Below are 16,972 nucleotides of genomic sequence, written 5' to 3' on the forward strand. Positions count from 1 at the left end.
AGCTTCCAGACTAGTTTTATTCAATTTTTCAGATATTTTTCCATATGAATCTAGCATAAGTTTCTCAAAAACTAGTCGCCAAACAATTCAGCATCGGTGTATTTCACCAGAGGTATTGAATTCCGGGCGAAATCTTTCACCCTGTATAGCTCGCTAATGAAGCGTTTATGGATATATGTTTATATGAACTTTTTTCTTATTTTTACCTCTACTATCACTTATGAAATTATTTTACCATAATTATGAATCACCCTGTATATAATTATATATATATATATATATATAATTATATATATATATATATATATATAATATATATATATATATATATATATATATATATATATATATAAGTTATTAAAAAAATTATAATATATATTTTTTTAAAAAATTAATTATATATATATATATATATATATATATATAAATTAAAAGAGGAGTCTCGATATAAATAGATTGAAAACACTTAAAAACTCACATTAGAAATGGGGGAAATTTTCGGAGACTGTATCTCCTTTCTCAACCGAGAAGACTGCAGTTTTGAATCCAACGGTTGTGTGACCACAGAGTACGCACGGAGCCTCAATTATTGTAGCAGCAGAAACCACAGATTACGCGCTGCAGTTGGATGGAGAGAAAAAGGGTACAGATTAAGGAGACATTATGGGGTATTTAGGTGGCGGTTACAAACGGGATATTTAAGATTTGAGTGAGTTATGAATAAGGAAAGGTGTAGCTTATGAATTGATAGGAAAGGGGAGATTTAAAATTAGAAATCAAAAAAGAATTAGACTAAAATTGGAGAAAGGAATTGTAGAATTGAACTTTAATGGAATTTATTTTTCATTTTTATTGAACATTCAATATATATATATATATATATATATATTTGATAGCTGTGAAATCTATTATTATATGATGAAATTTATTTCAATTCAATTAAACAGTTGGTAGCTATGGTACTATTGCTGTCTGTTGAGACCAGGACTGGAAGCAGCTCCAAGCACCCAAATAAAAGCCAATTCTTTTGTTTTGACATCTATGGAGGGGGCTGTCAGTGGGAGGTAGGGTGGCAAGGACTTTGACTTTGAAGCATTGGTCAAAGTTCTTGTTGTGCTCAGAGCCATGGGTAGGGATGGGTAGGGGAGTATTATTTTTAAGGTATAAGGTATATAGTATAAGGTATAAGTATTATTTTAAGTATTATTTTTAGCCCAACTGAACGAATCTCTGCCCTTGTTGATTTCCACCTACAACCCATTGTTGCCTCCTTACCCTCTCATATCAGAGACTCCTTCCACTTCATAGATATCCTAAGAAACTCAACCCTTCCAACTGACCAACAACTCCTTCTTGTTACCATTGATGTAGCCTCCCTCTACACTTCCATCCCCCATTCTGAAGGCTTAAAATCCCTTGAGCATTTCCTTTCCTCACTACCCACACCCTCCACCCCTTCAACCTCCTTCATAGTAAACCTTGCCAAACTGGTAGGTGCTCACAAGCAATGCCTTCAGGTTTGAAGATGAATATTATCTTCAAACCCAGGGTACAGCGATGGGCACCAGGATGGCACCATCCTATGCAATCCTCCATCAACTTCCTAGATGTCAATGTAATCCTTTCCAACTCCAATACCTTATCCACCAATACTTTCACCAAATCTACCCACACTCAACAGTTCCTACACTTTGAGAGTTGCCATCCCTACCACATCAAAAGATCCCTCCCACGTTCCCTCTCAATCCGAGGCCAAACAATTTGCAGTGATCCCCACCACCTTGACCAGTACCTCAAAAAACTCCACCAATCCCTCCTGAAATGTAACTATCCTGAAAGGTTATTACAGAAACAAATCTCCTCCAAAACTGGCACTAATCCAACCACAAAAAAATTCCCAAATCCCACAAATTCCAAAGCTCTGTACCACCTACTTCCCTGGAATTGAAAACCTCAAACCTGTCCTTAAAGATCTGTTCCATGTCGTCTCCTCCAATCCCTCTACCAAACACCTTTTCCAGCAACCACCCACCCTCATTTATAAGCAACCTCTCAACCTCAAGATAATTCTCAGTAAAAACAAATCACTCACCTCTGATGAAATCCCAACTCCACCTGGTACCCTAACTTGCAAACGCCCCCGCTGAAATACCTGTCCTATCACTGACTCTTCCATCTCCTTTACCAGTCCTATCACCAACTACACCCAACAAATCCATCAATCCAGTAATTGCATCTCCAAAAATTGCATCTAACTCATTTCCTGCAACTTCTGTCCTGCCTTCTACATAGGTGAAACCACCACTGCCCTAAACCTCCGGATCAACAATCACAGGGCTTCCTTTAAAAATAATACTTCCCTACCCATCCCTACCAATGGCTCTGAGCACAACAAGAACTTTGACCAATGCTTCAAAGTCAAAGTCGTTGCCACCCTCCCTCCCACAGCCCCCTCCATAGATGTCAAGACGAAAGAATTGGCTTTTATTTGGGTGCTTGGAGCTGCTTCCAGTCCTGGTCTCAACAGACAGCAATAGTACCATAGCTACCAACTGTTTAATTAAATTGAAATAAATTTCATCATATAATAATAAATTTATCAGAACAACCGATGAGATTCCAGTTTATTCAAGAAATTATCGATATCCTGTTGTTTACAAAGCAGAAGTTGATAGACAAATCCAAGAAATGCTAGATCAAAAAATTATCAGACCCAGTCATTCAGCTTGGAACTCACCAATTTGGATTGTACCTAAAAAACGTGATGCATCCGGAAAACAAAAATACAGAATTGTGATAGATTTTAGAGGAGTAAATGCAAAAACTATTGATGATAGATTCCCATTGCCAAATATTGCTGAAATCCTGGATAAATTAGGAAGATGTCAATATTTTACAACTCTTGATTTGGCAAGTGGTTTCCACCAGATTCAAATGCATCCCGATAGTATTGAGAAAACAGCTTTTTCCACAGATACAGGTCACTATGAATTTCTAAGAAAGCCTTTTGGATTAAAAAACAGCCCACCTACATTTCAAAGAGTACTTAACAATATCTTGAGAGGTATTCAGAACGAAAAATGTCTTGTCTATCTAGATAATATAATAATCTATTCTACCAGTCTCCAAGAGACTGAGATGAGATGAGATGAAGAGATCGAAAGATAAGACTATTGACTGCAGAGAAGGAGTGTGCGGGGTGATGATGAGATAGTGCATTCAGGTATCTATTTGTATGGGTTGGTTTTCGGTATACAGAGTGTTCCAGATTGTCATTTTTGTTTCTCATCGTGATTAGAATGTCTAAGAACAGTAGTTTACCTTCTTCTTCTATTTCGAGGGTGAACTGTATTTTGGGGTGTATCTGGTTCAGCTGATTGAGGAATTCGAAAAGTTCTTCTTCACCATGAGGCCAAATGATAAAGTTATCGTCGACATAGCTCTTCCAAAGGGTTGGTTTCAGTTTTGTTCTAGTGAGAGCTTCTTCTTCAAAATGACTCATGAAGAGATTGGCTATGGCTGGACAGAGGGATGATCCCATGGGGGCTCCTTCAATTTGTCTGTAGTATTGGTTATTGTGAGTGAAATATGTATTTTTCAGGCAGTGGCTTGTCAGGTCAATAATTGATTTAGAAAAGTGTGCATTTTGATTCATGATGATTAGGGCTTCAGCAACAGGGATGTTGGGGTACATGGAAATGATGTCTAAACTTGCTAGTATATCCCCCGAATTTAGGGTAATGTCTTTGATTCGATTGATAAAATCATAGGAGTTTTTCACATATGATTGTGATTATTCTATAACTGGTTGAATGAGGTTGGCTATGAATCGTACAAGTTTCTGGGTAGGTGAGTTAATAGCACCCACAATTGGTCTGAGTGGTTGTTTTTTATGTTCAATTTGTGTTCCTCTATCCTGGCTGATATTCTTCGATTTGTTTGACCTACATACATCTTGTCACAATTCAGGCAGGGAATACTATAGACGCCCTGATTTTCTAGTTCTAATTTCTGAAAGGTTTCTTTAGAAATTTCGAAATAGTTTGGAGAGGTTTGTAGACTGGTTTTATTTGATGTATTTTTTTCAGTTTTTTCACCATGAAAAAAACACAGGTCACAAAATAAATTTTAAGAATTCAAAACAAATAGCCAACATTCAAGATTTTCGGGTTAGGATTGTACGAGAGGCCCTAGAAATAGAGAAACAAGGGAGTCTTAACAAAAGAGATGACAGTACAAATATCTCTTCCCTTTGGAAAATCATTCTCAACACAGCACAAAAGCCAGACATTTCTCCGGGAATTCCATTCACACAGCAGCGCCAGGCCGAACACGTGGAAGAAGGAGAGGGGAGGAGGTACTCCCTTCGACTGGAAGAAGGAGAGGGGAGGAGGTACTCCCTTCGACCACGTGGAAGAACTTCCATATTACATCTCTACGGGGTGATAGTTTTCAATCAGTGTAAAGTGTTCGAAAAATTCCAGTCGAAAAGGACAACGTTGTTGTGTGATTTGAATTTTGTGTGTAAGTGTCGTGACAGTGATGTGCTTCCCAACTTTACCAAACTATCTTATCATACTAATAATTCCAAAACAAAATAGTATTCTTAAGAAAGCCAGTAAAGCGTTACTCATTGAAAATATTCAACGTGTTAGGAAACAACTCAGTACTCTAGAATCAAAATTAATTACCATTCACTACACCCTCAGTAACTCACTACACCCCCTCATTTGGCAACGTCTTGAACAATTAGTTAATTTTCTGTACTGAAACAGACAGAACCCTTAAAACCAACAAACTAGATGTCTTATCCTTAATTCAATTTCAAATATTCAATTTTCAATTCACAATACAAAGCACAAGATACATAGACAACATATCTAAAAACAGATTTGTGAATATTTTCCCCACATAGACGGATCTGTGTGTGGGGAATGAGTAACAGTACAAGAAGTAGCCTAAAATAAAATAATAATACGTATAATATATCTATTTATATATATGAAAGATAATAATAATAATACGAAAGAAAAATCCTATCAGTAAGCAAGGCCAGAGAAGAAAGATATTGAAGAGAAAGAAAACTATAACTTTTCATGTAGGCTAACGCTTAATAGATTAAAAGAAAAGGCGAACGAAAGAAGAAAAAATGAAAAGGGGGAAAATCAGCAATAGATGCAGATGTGAAAGATTGTTAGATGGAAATAAATAGTGACAAAAGATTTCTCGGTACTGAGAAAGGCAAGAAAAGAGATGATGAAGATCCAAGCTATTCGATCATTATGAATATGACAAAAAAGCAAAATCAGAGACATGGTAACGGTCGTCCAACTGAAACAAAACTTAGTTTGCAGGTCTAAGTCAGCCTAAAGAAAATGTTCCTATCAACCCAAATCTGTATATCTGAGAGTAATGATTTGGTTATATTTCTGTAAACAAAGCCTATTGGTATTTTGTTGATTAAGTAATTACAATAGTACGGAAGTTGATGTCTGCATATAGTGAGTTTTGTGAAGTGTATATTAAATCTATTTGTGTTATTTGCTCGAATTTTGTAGGGAGTTGTGTGAGTGGTAATAAATGGTTATGTTTATTCAAGTACAGAATTACACTTTTAATGTAAGTCTGTCTTAGAGTTGGAACCTTTAATTCTAGGAAAATTTCTCTACTTGAGTAAATTCGAGGTCTTCCCAGGGCCGCTCTAATCATGTGCTTTTGTAAGATAAAAAGCTTTTTTACATGAGAATCGAAAGCAGCACCCCACACCTCTATAATATATTGGAATAATGAATGTGCATATGCGAAATAAATTTTCCTAGTGATATCTATATTTCTTATTCTATTTATTTTGTAGAAGATATGGATCAAATACTTTAACTTCGAGCATAAATATTCTATGTGTTTGTTCCACTTAAGGTGCTGGTCAACTACTATTCCTAAGTATTTCATAGTTTGTACTCTTTCCAGTGTTTTTATCTCCTGTCCCTCATTTACCATGTTTATACAGTTTGCATTCATATTCAAATTCATAGTTATTGGTGGTTGTCCGGTAATATTAGGTGAAAAGGTTATGTATTTTTTTTTCAGTATTGAGGGTGAGAACATGATCCTTAAGCCATTTCTGAACTATTTTTAAATTATTGTTCGCGTTACTGAACGTTTCCTCCCAGCTACTCCCACTAAAAATGAGTGTTGTATCATCAGCAAATGACAATGTAGTACAATTTCCAAGGTTTAGGTTGAGCATATCATTAACATAGATTAGAAATAAAATCGGTGATAGAACTGATCCTTGAGGCAGTCCAAAATCGGATGTGAATTTAATGTCAGTTCGGCTATTTAAAGTTAGATATTGTTTTCTATTTGATAAGTAGCTTGCAAATAAATTGTTTACGGACCCTCTAATTCCAGATTTATTCAGCTTATCTAGTAGTAATTTGTGTGGGATAGTGTCAAAAGCCTTAGATAAGTCCATAAAGACAGCTAAAGTTTTTTTATTTTTATTGAAGTTGTTGCACACAATTTTATTAAGGTGAATTACTGCATCTTTAGTAGACTTTTTGGCTTGGAAACCATATTGGTTATCACTAATTATATTCTCCTTATCAAGAAAACTCATTAACCTCAATTTTAGAATCTTTTCTAGAATTTTGGATAAATTACTTAGTAGGCTGATTGGTCTGTAATTTTCAGGTTTTTTTGGATCGCCGGTTTTAGGTATAGGAATAATTTTTGCTTCTTTAAATTTACTAGGAAAGTATCCATTGCTCAAACATTTATTGAATATAAATTCCAGGGGTTCGGTAATAAAACTTGATATTCGTTTTAGATACGATCCTGAGAAATTATCGGCTCCAGGTGTTGCTTTGTTTTTCAATTTATCAATTATCTTTTGTATCTCTATTGTGTTTGTGGGGCGGAGAAAGATACTTCTCTCACATGAGTTGTTTTGGGATTTAGGTATAGGTATATTATTTATATCATCAGAAATTTTCCCAGCGAAAGTTTTTCCTACATCGGCAAAGTATTTATTAAGTACTTCGGCATCCAGATTGATTGTTTTGGTATTCTTTTTAGTATCTAAAAGTTCGTTTATACATTCCCAGGTTTTCTTGGAATCATTTTTGTATTCGTCAAATTTTCTGTTAAAGTAATTGATTTTTGCTTGTTTTATCAAATTATTTAGAATATTTCGATATGACTTATATTTATTATTTAGTTGGATATTATTTGGTTGCTTTCTAATAATTTTATGCATTTTGTCTCTAACACGTATACAGTTTACTAAACCGGGTGTAATCCATTTTTAAGAGGTCTTTTATCTTTACTCATGCGAATTGTTTTTGTTCTATTTTGTGTTAAAGAGTTTAATTTGTCAACTAAAAGATTCACCATAATATCAATATCATCGGCTCTGTATATATCTTCCCAGTTTTCTCCCTGTAAGTCCTTCATAAGACCATCAAAATCTATTTTGACTCTAGTCCATGGCTCACCGTGTTTCGTTTCCTTATCATTAACTTCGTTCAAATGTAAAGAAATACTGAAATGGTCTGTTATATTGGTTTTTGAAATTACACCTGTCACAACATTTTTAGTTTTATTATCTTCTTTGAAAAAAATGTGATCAATGCAGGATACGGCTCCATTGATACTTCTGGTTGGTTTGTTAATATAAGATTTAAAACCATTCATGTGTAGTGTACTTAGGTATTCGTTAGCGAAATGATTATTTGCGAGGATATTGAGATTTATGTCACCTATTATAATTATATTATGTAAATCTTTCATTTGATTCAGGCAAGTATCTAAGCTTGTAATAAATTCGTTTAGATTCAGAGATGGTGATCGATAATTGAAATTATAATATATTTAACATTATTTATTAAACATGAAATGCAGATGTAGTTTGCTTTTTCGATTACTAAGTCAATTAATTCTGTTTTAATGTTTTCGTCAATGAACAAACATATCCCATCACATTTAGAGAATTTACTTTTTTTTTTTTTGTATTACATTATAACCTTGCAAACTGTAATGAAACTGTGAGTCCTCCGAAATCCATGTCTCCGACAATGCAACAACCTGAAATTAATACTGACATTACCAATATAATGCACTAATTCATCGAAATTCTTGTTAATGCTCCTTATATTCGTGTGAAAAATATTTAAGCCCCCTTCATAATGATTTCGCTCAAGAGGTTCAATGGAAAAAAAATCATCTATTTCAACAGTGTTATAATATCCCACAAGTTCATCATCTTCATGTAAAGCTGACATATGGAAAGTTTAGTGAAAAAGTGTTAATATTTTTATGGTTATTTATAGTGAAGACGTAAGAAAAAATTTTTTAAAATTATGATATCAAAATAAGAAGAAAAGCCACGATGTGTGGAAAGCCGTAGTAGAATATAACCCTTCGAAACACAGTCAGATCCAACGCAAGATGGAACTCCCCAATAAATATAATATGATAATTCCTTTGATGGGGATATAACTAATGAAATCCAGTCATCAGCACAAACAGACTACAGTGTAGCGTGTATGCATATAAGGAAGACTTTTCTGTGTGATAATATTATGTGAATTGAAGTGCCAGAAAGAGCAAGTAATCGAAATTTAGTATGAAACTACATATACGTCTTCACACATTAGAATCAGTCATCCTCAAGAAAACAGTAGCAGGAAATAATCAAATGGAAAAAGAATAGTACAGTAAGTTACATTATGATAAGGAAGAAAGCTAAAATGAAAAAAAACAATCTTCCTTGTTAAGAGGAAATAAATATAAATAAAAATAAATTCATTAACGAATTTGAAATGTAAATGAAATCGAATATTTAAATAATAAAGAAAACATTAGGCTACTTGTTAGGAAGGAAGCTCCATATACCTTGACTTGAAAAGATAATGATAGAGCTTATGAAAAGCAAAAACTAAAACAATAATAAACTTCAATGAGAAAATCAATAATAAGAAATAGCAAGTCTCAATAATGTAAAAGCTCTCCTACAATTGTCATAATCCATTATCTATCAAATTCAGAACACAAACCAATTTGAGAAGAGGAATAGAAAGTCTGAATAAGAGTAAATTTGAAATTATAATCAATGTTCCACTATTCTACTCGACTCAGGAAGATATAATCAAAACTGAGATGAAAAATAGCAATGAGAATTATAGAAAAATAAATAAATAAAAAACAGAAAAATCAATGCCATGAGACAGCTGAATCAGATTTAAATGTTCAAACAATAGTTAATACATGAAAAATATTTTTCCAATATATTGTTTCAAGTAAAGCTTTACTATTTACCATTAATAAGTACCTTCTTCATAAATAGGATTATCGAAAGTTTGTGAGTGAATCTGTCCATCCTGCTTCCAAAAGACTCGACCATCACTAGACCAGACCTGCCTCCATCCCACTCTATCACCCATTCTCTTAAGAAACTGACGTCTCATCCTAGTTAAATCCTCATGTATTGCAATTCCAGTGTTCTTGAGGCTTCGCCGATTTTTCATGATCAGTTCGCGACACTGATAGCTGACCATTTTAACGATGACTTGCCGCGGTCGCGGCCGTGCACCATCAGCTCTAGACGCGGGCGGCGCTCGACCCACTCGGTGACACCGGTCGATATCAGCGTCCACCAGATTCAGTGAAAGTTTTTCATTTATCAGGGATACGACTGTAGTTCTCGTCAACTGTTCATTCTCGATCTCAGGTATACCAGATATCCTTATGCTATTTCTTCTCTGGTACTGTTCGATGCCATCCAAACGATTATCGAAGCCGCGCTGCAGCTGCATCATTCGGTTGTTCAGCAATTCGATATCACGTGAGAGCTCGTCCACTTTCTTTTCAGCCGCCTCCAGCCTGCCCCCCAAAGCAGCGCAAACCGACGCACACAGGCCCTCCCGCAGACGATCTTCGAGTTGCGCCGCAAATCGATCAAGAAAATCATCACTTAGTAACAGTTCCTCCAATGCCTGTCGCATACGACCCTGAGTCTCCATGGCAACGGGAAGGACGCTGTCAGTCAACGATGAACAAGACGATGCCGAGTGAGACCGGCTGCTCAGCGCTCTCTGTTGTTGATTCAGTTGTTGCTGCTGCTGGCTCTGCTTACGCTGCTGCTGCTGTCCGGCTGGTGACTGTACTGTGGAGTTGTTATCTTTCGAGCCGGCTGTAGCACGAGTTTTAGGTGGCGACATTCCAATAAAATTAAACCAGTTGATCAAAAAACTATTTGTGTCAAAATATATCTCCTCCGCTCACTTCCAGGACTGAGACAGTAATATGTTATACCTCACACACTACTTCACACATATGCCAAAACTCGATTTAAAATTTTCACGAAAACCCACGAAAATAAACTTGAAAAGGGGAGCTCAACTGTTTAACGTTAGACTGAAAACATCCTTATCTCGACTGATGTTTAATGAAACCCCACAGGAAGAAATCCATCAGTGTTAAATCCGGTGAGCTAGGTGGCCATGCAATTGTTTATGATATTAAAATTACTGCATTTGAATTGCATTTACTGTAATCTATTATCGAATTTGTTTTTGAAATCAATTTAATGTTAATTTTTGTTGAGATTAGTGATTTCAATTTTAGCATATTCTTTTTCTGTTACTCGATCACATCAATATTATTACACTTTGATAACTTGAGTTATTTGCTCATTTGGGTTTGATTTATTTGTTGCTTTTTCATCATGTAAACATTTTATTTTTGCAGAGCGAAAATGAAGAAAAATGAAAGTGTATTGATTCACGGTGCTAGTGGTGGAGTTGGGACGGCAGCTATTCAGATGGCCAAACATTATGGTAACTTTCAATTCCTTCCCTTAAACAAATATACTCAAATCCTCTCTATTATATAAATTGATGATGGATTATTAGAACTCTTGCAAAATTATATAATTTTTACTCCTAATGATAAAATTGAAATTTATTCTTCCAAAAAAAATTACATTACAATATATAACTGAAAATAGTGGAAAAATATTGTTTTAAATAACCCCTGAGTTACTAAGGGGCAAATCCTATAAACTTTACAGCTTGATAAATATCTGTACAATAGAATGTGAGAGAATCACTTGCAAACTGCAGCTGAATTCCAATATTTATATTGCAAGAATATATTTTTTAAAGTCAAAATTGCTTTTCTAACTAATGTGAATGTCTGTAATAATATAATCAATCATGACTTTGTTTTTAGGTGCATTTGTGGCAGCAACCGCTGGATCAGATGCCGGTCTAGAGTTATGCAGGAGTCTAGGTGCCGATTATACAATAAACCATAGGTGAGTTGTGTTTATTTTTCATATCATAACGTCAGAAATTATTTGTTAATAAGTTATACAAGGTGGGTTAAAAATACGAGAACGGCTTAATAACCTCATACACAAATGTAATTTGACGGTGAGTGTGATTGGCAATGCTGCTCAAATTGAAAATACTACTTTACTATGACTTTAAAAATTTGGTCCGCAATCTCGTATCCGCCATTTTGAATGAAACTTTATTTTTAAATAGGAAGGTTGTCATGCGATACATGATTTTGATACGAAATTTCAGGACAAAATGATTGGCGAAAACCGCATATACATATCTTAAACCTTTTGGAAGATATTCTTATTATTAATCAATACCATGCAAATCAGAAATAAAATACATAAATGGTATTGATTAATAATGTGAATATCTTCCAAACGGCTTGAGATATCGATGTGCGGTTTACGCCATTCATTTGGTCTTGAAATTTCGTATCGAAATCATGTATTGCATGACCACTTTCCTATTTTAAAAAATGAAGTTGCATTCAAAATGGCGGATCCATGAAAGCGGACCAGATTTTTAAAGTCATAGTAAAGTAGTATTTTTGATTTGAATAGGATCCTCAATCACACTCACCTTGGAATCACATTTTTTATGAGATACTAAGCCGTTCTCATACTTTTTCCTTTCTGCTTTAGTATAGATTAATAATATTAATATCTTCGAAACGGTTTGAGATATCGATATGCGGTTTTCGCCATTCATTTTGTCTTGAAATTTCGTATCGAAATCATGTATCGCATGACCACCTTCCTATTTTAAAACATGAAGTTGCATTCAAAATGGCGGATCCATGATAGCGGACCAGATTTTTTAAGTCATAATAAAGTAGTATTTTCAATTCAAGTAGGATCCCCAATCACACCCACCGTCAAATTACCTTTGTATATGAGATATTAAGCCGTTCTCAGTCTTTTCTCCCACTCTGTATATGTGAAGCAAAAATTCACTGACTAATTTTCAACAATGATTCTATTTTGTTTTAATAAATCGATTAACTGCGTTTCCTAAATCAGTTACCTTCGAAATTACAATAATGTTGAATGTTAATTGAATAATATTAAAGTATGATTAAATAACTGACTTTCTTTTTAATGTGTTTCAAGTCAATCATTCATGACTAGATACTTTATTTATTCAAGTTACATCAAAATAATTTTGCTTACAACTTAGCCTTCAACTGAAGTTGACGTTACTCTAATCTGTGTTTCCGTGCCACATTCTGCCTCTAGCTTCCATACTTCTTCAACAATCTTAATCCTTCTTTCAATTCATAAAAAATTCATTAAAAAATATATTTTTGAATAATTATTTGATAATGAAGATCAAGATATTCATGAATAGATGTTGTCAATGATAAATCCATTTCTTAGGCTCACAATTTCAAGATACAATTAAAACGGGTACGGTATGCATCTGTAAATATTATTCAGTTGAGAGTAGAGATTCCATATCCTCGAAACAAGTTATTTTTGTATTTTTGCAGGCAGCCCGATCATTTACTAGTTGCTAAACGAGAACTTGGAGATCGAGGATTTGATCTGATATTCGAAAATGTGGCCCATGTGTTCCTGGGCGATGATGGTCATGTACTTGCACCTGAGGGAAGAATTGCTGTAAGGTGCTATAAATTTCAACTATTCTTATTCCTTAATACTCTCGTTGTTGGTTTTCCATCTTGTACTTTATACTTAACTTGTCACTTAATACTCACTTAATACAGATGAGATAATGATAGATTCCGAGTAGAGGCTGTGTCAGGTTCGAGCTCCTCGTTTTTAACGCATTTCGTTAGTTAAAAGTTGGATTTTTGAATTTTAATACGTAGCATTGTGTGCAGTTTTCTTTGTTTTATAAAATTGTCAGTTTATAATTGCTGTTACTTTCGGTTTGTGGCTGCAAATTGTGCTTTAAAACGAAAATTAATCATGAATTCACCGAAACACACTACTGTGACTCGTTCTCAGTTAGGCAAAGCAGATAAGCAGTCATCGTCATCATCGCAGTCGTCCTCATCAGCTGTGAAAGATAAGGTGACACAGCAGACGACAGCTACTGCTTCGAAGCAAGGCTCTGCCTCTGAGCCGACTCGCCCTTTATCACCGGCTGTTATCTCAGGTATTGAGAACAATTTCGTGCTTAAAATTCTAAATGACAGCAATGTATATGACAAATTAGTTAAAGACGTTGTGTCTTCCCTAGTCATTGAGGGGTTGACAGCATCTTTGAATTCTGCTATTCTTCAATATCTTAAAAAAGAAGTATCATCGTTGAAAGAGCAGCTTAAGCTCAGTGATGAGAAAATCAAGCAATCATCTAATCGTGCCGATGATTTGGAGCAGTATCAAAGAAGAAACTGTATTCGCATATTTGGAGTGCCAGAAGCAAATAAGGAAGACACTGATCAACTGGAGATCGATGTTTGCAAATATAAGCTGGGTGTTAACATCGAGCTGCAAGACATCGATCGCTCGCATCGCGTGGGGCGTCGGCTGGCCGTCGCGGCGTCCAACATCCCTCCACCCCGACCCCACGCCATCATTGTCAAATTCGTTAGCTATCGTCAACGGTATGCAGTTTTCTCTCAGAAGAAAAAGCTCAAGGGTACTGGCGTTGTTATAAGGGAGGACTTGACACAACAAACAATACAATTATATAATTTAATGGTCGAAAAATTTGGATATTAAAACGTATGGTCCTTTGATGGAATCATTTATTGGACTGACACTGACGGTAAAAAGCATAGTGCAGCCAACCAGGTCTGACAATAGTTATTTGTGCAACTAGTGCGCAAAGTGACAGTTTGCTGCACCGAAAGAAACGTTTACGCCCGAGCCGTAGGCGAGTTTCTTGAGTGCAGCAGAGGAACTTTGCTCACGTATTTCACATTAAATTTTTCCTACATTTACCATTGAATATGAAAAGTGGTTGATTATGAATAAAATGATGGCTGAAGTCCATCAAAGGCTTGTCTGTATAATTTTGTTATTAATAACAACTTTAATTTATTTTAAACTTGATAATCCAACTGAAAATTAATAATCGATAATTTATTCAAATCAAAAATTGAATAAATTTGAAAATTTGAATAATTTTGAGTAAATCTTAATTTTTAAATAATTTTTCAACCAATCAATTTATGAATGAAAAAAATATTATTTGAAATAATGAATAATTAATAATATTCAAATTGGGATGGCTGCAAGATAATACGCAAAGTATTAAGAGTATGCAAAGTAATACTTTGCGCACTAGAGCGGAAAAATGATTCTTTGCGTTCTGTAATCAGTGCAGGAATGGTCACTTTTCAAGGTAACTGTAGGAAAATGTATTTATGCTTTTAGTTTTTAAATTTCCAAGAATGATATGATTTTATTTAATTTATTTAACACTATATACTGCTTATTCATTTGATTTCATATTTCATACTCACTGTCCACTTAATTTCATTCAATGAATCATCAATTATTATTATTATTATTATTATATTATTATTATTATTATTATTATTATTATTATTATTATTATTATTATTATTATTATTATTATTATTATTATTATTATTATTATTATTATTATATTATTATTATTATTATTTTCCCTGTTTGAGGTTTTGCTTGACCACCCTTTCCCTGGGCTCCGACCCCCAAGGAAGAGTGACAAGCGATTTTTCCAGAGTGACTGCTCCACATGTCCATGTGGTAAACAATCATACTGGGTCCGTTACCATTAAATCGTTTGCTCTGAGTAGACGTAATGAACCAAGAATGACAGCCTTCTGCATCTGACCTGCAAGCACAGCAGCAGGTCTCTCACAGGCTGGAATCGTTCTAAGGTTGGCCAAAAATGAAGGTCTCATGCCTCCCAGTACACCTACAATCAACACCACCATTCTCATAGAGTAGCCTGGGTTTAGCCTGCGCAGCTCTGTTAGTAGGTCATGATATTTCGTCTGTTTTTCCTCCTCTTTGGTGACAATGTTACCCTCAGCTGGTGCTGAAAACTCAATGACATACATTGTCTTCGAAGTGATGTCAAGGAGGACAACATCAGGCTTTGTGGCTCTTAAAAGCCTGGTGGTAGAGAATGAGTAATTCCAATAAATTCGGCACATCTCATTCCCCACAACAGATTCAATCTCCCCTGGGGCATAAGGCAGAACTGGTGTTTTGTCGACACCATATGAGTGTCTAAGATGGTAATAGAGCACTCGCAGATCAGCATTATGTCGATGGATGTAGCCTGCAGTTGCATGCACAGAACAAGAAGACAGGATGTGCATGATCGTCTCTGGTGCTCTATGACACACCCTGCAACTGATATCAACAACATCCATGTGCATTACTCTGCTGCGGTATGACAATGTGTTGATGACACCATCTTGACATGCCAGTATGAAACCCTCAGTCTCAGATTTCAGGGCTGCTGACTTCAGAAAAGCAAAAGTCAGTGGCTTGGACAAGCCTTGCTCCTCAACATGCCTGTAGAAAACACCATGCAAGGACTTGTCCTTATGTTGCTGCAACAGGAGTCTGGACTCAGCAGTCTTTATTCTAGCCCTGAGCTGATTAGGCTCATGCTCCTCCTCCCGATCAGAACGAAAATCGAGACCAAGGGTATCTGCTGCATGCTGTGCTGCCTTATATAGGAAGGCCCCAACCCCTGCAACTTCATGGTCATGAACCAGCTGCATAAGGGGATCAGAGCATCTTTGTATGCTGCAGGCAAACTGTAAGGCCACCCTGTTGTGCAGATTCTCCAAACCAAGTAGATCTCTGCCCCCTTCATGCCTTGGTAGGTATATTCGGGCAACAGAAGAGCGGGATGTAAACTTCTCTCCATGTGCATCCTTTTTCGGGTTTCCCCTTCCAGGTCCTGGAGCTCATTCCGATTCCACTTAACGACTCCAAAAGAGTAGGTGAGAACCGGCACAGCGAGCATGTTGGTGGTTTTAACTTTATTCTTACCAGATAACTCAGATGACCAGAGCCTCCTGATTCTCCTCTTATACTCACTGCAGAGAGCCATCTTATATGAAAAAATGTGAAAAAGTATCCTAGGACACACTGCCGCCATTTTGATCCTCAATAAAATAGTATATGTTCAATGAATTACTAATTTCCATTCCTCAAATCCTCTTTACCCACATTTAGTAATGTAAGAAGATATCACGTACACCCTGAGTACCTTCAGAGGTAGGTGATTGATACCCAGCTGTTGCTCCTGGACGACTTACCTGGACGTTGTAATGTGGGCGGGGAAAGGGGGCAAGTCGAAGTTCCTCTTCTTCCTTCTTTGTGCCTTAGCTGGCGTGGTCAGCACCTCCTGGTGCTTCTGTTGGCGTGAAGGTCACTCTCTACTCTGATGACACCACTTCGAGGTAATTTTGTATTGGCCTTATGGCCTCAGTTCCGCTCCAGTATAGTAGGAAGAGGAAGGATAGACGAGAGGGACGGCAGCCAATGGGCCGCTGTGCCCGGAGAGGATGGAAGGATAGGGACGGCAGCCAACGGGCCGCTGTGTCCTGGGAGAATGGAAGGATAGAGATGGCAGCCAACGGGCTGCTGTGCCCTGGGAGGATGAGAGGATAGGGACAGCAGCCAATGGGCCTCTGTGCCCTG

At 36.1% G+C, this 16,972-nt stretch overlaps 1 protein-coding gene across 2 annotated transcripts in view; it reads left to right on the top strand.

Moving 5' to 3' along the window:
* LOC111054056 (quinone oxidoreductase) overlaps positions 1–16,972 on the top strand; it is a 47,632-nt gene that overhangs the window by 12,551 nt on the left and 18,109 nt on the right. For both annotated transcript variants that reach the window (XM_039430841.1, XM_039430842.1), the window contains 3 exons: positions 10,750–10,838; positions 11,233–11,317; positions 12,838–12,967. In XM_039430841.1, coding sequence (XP_039286775.1) covers positions 10,750–10,838; positions 11,233–11,317; positions 12,838–12,967 — 304 coding nt within the window. The remainder of the gene's footprint in view (positions 1–10,749; positions 10,839–11,232; positions 11,318–12,837; positions 12,968–16,972) is intronic.

The sequence above is a fragment of the Nilaparvata lugens genome, chromosome 6 (genome assembly GCF_014356525.2).
Source record: "Nilaparvata lugens isolate BPH chromosome 6, ASM1435652v1, whole genome shotgun sequence".
In the NCBI taxonomy this organism is placed as follows: domain Eukaryota; kingdom Metazoa; phylum Arthropoda; class Insecta; order Hemiptera; family Delphacidae; genus Nilaparvata; species Nilaparvata lugens.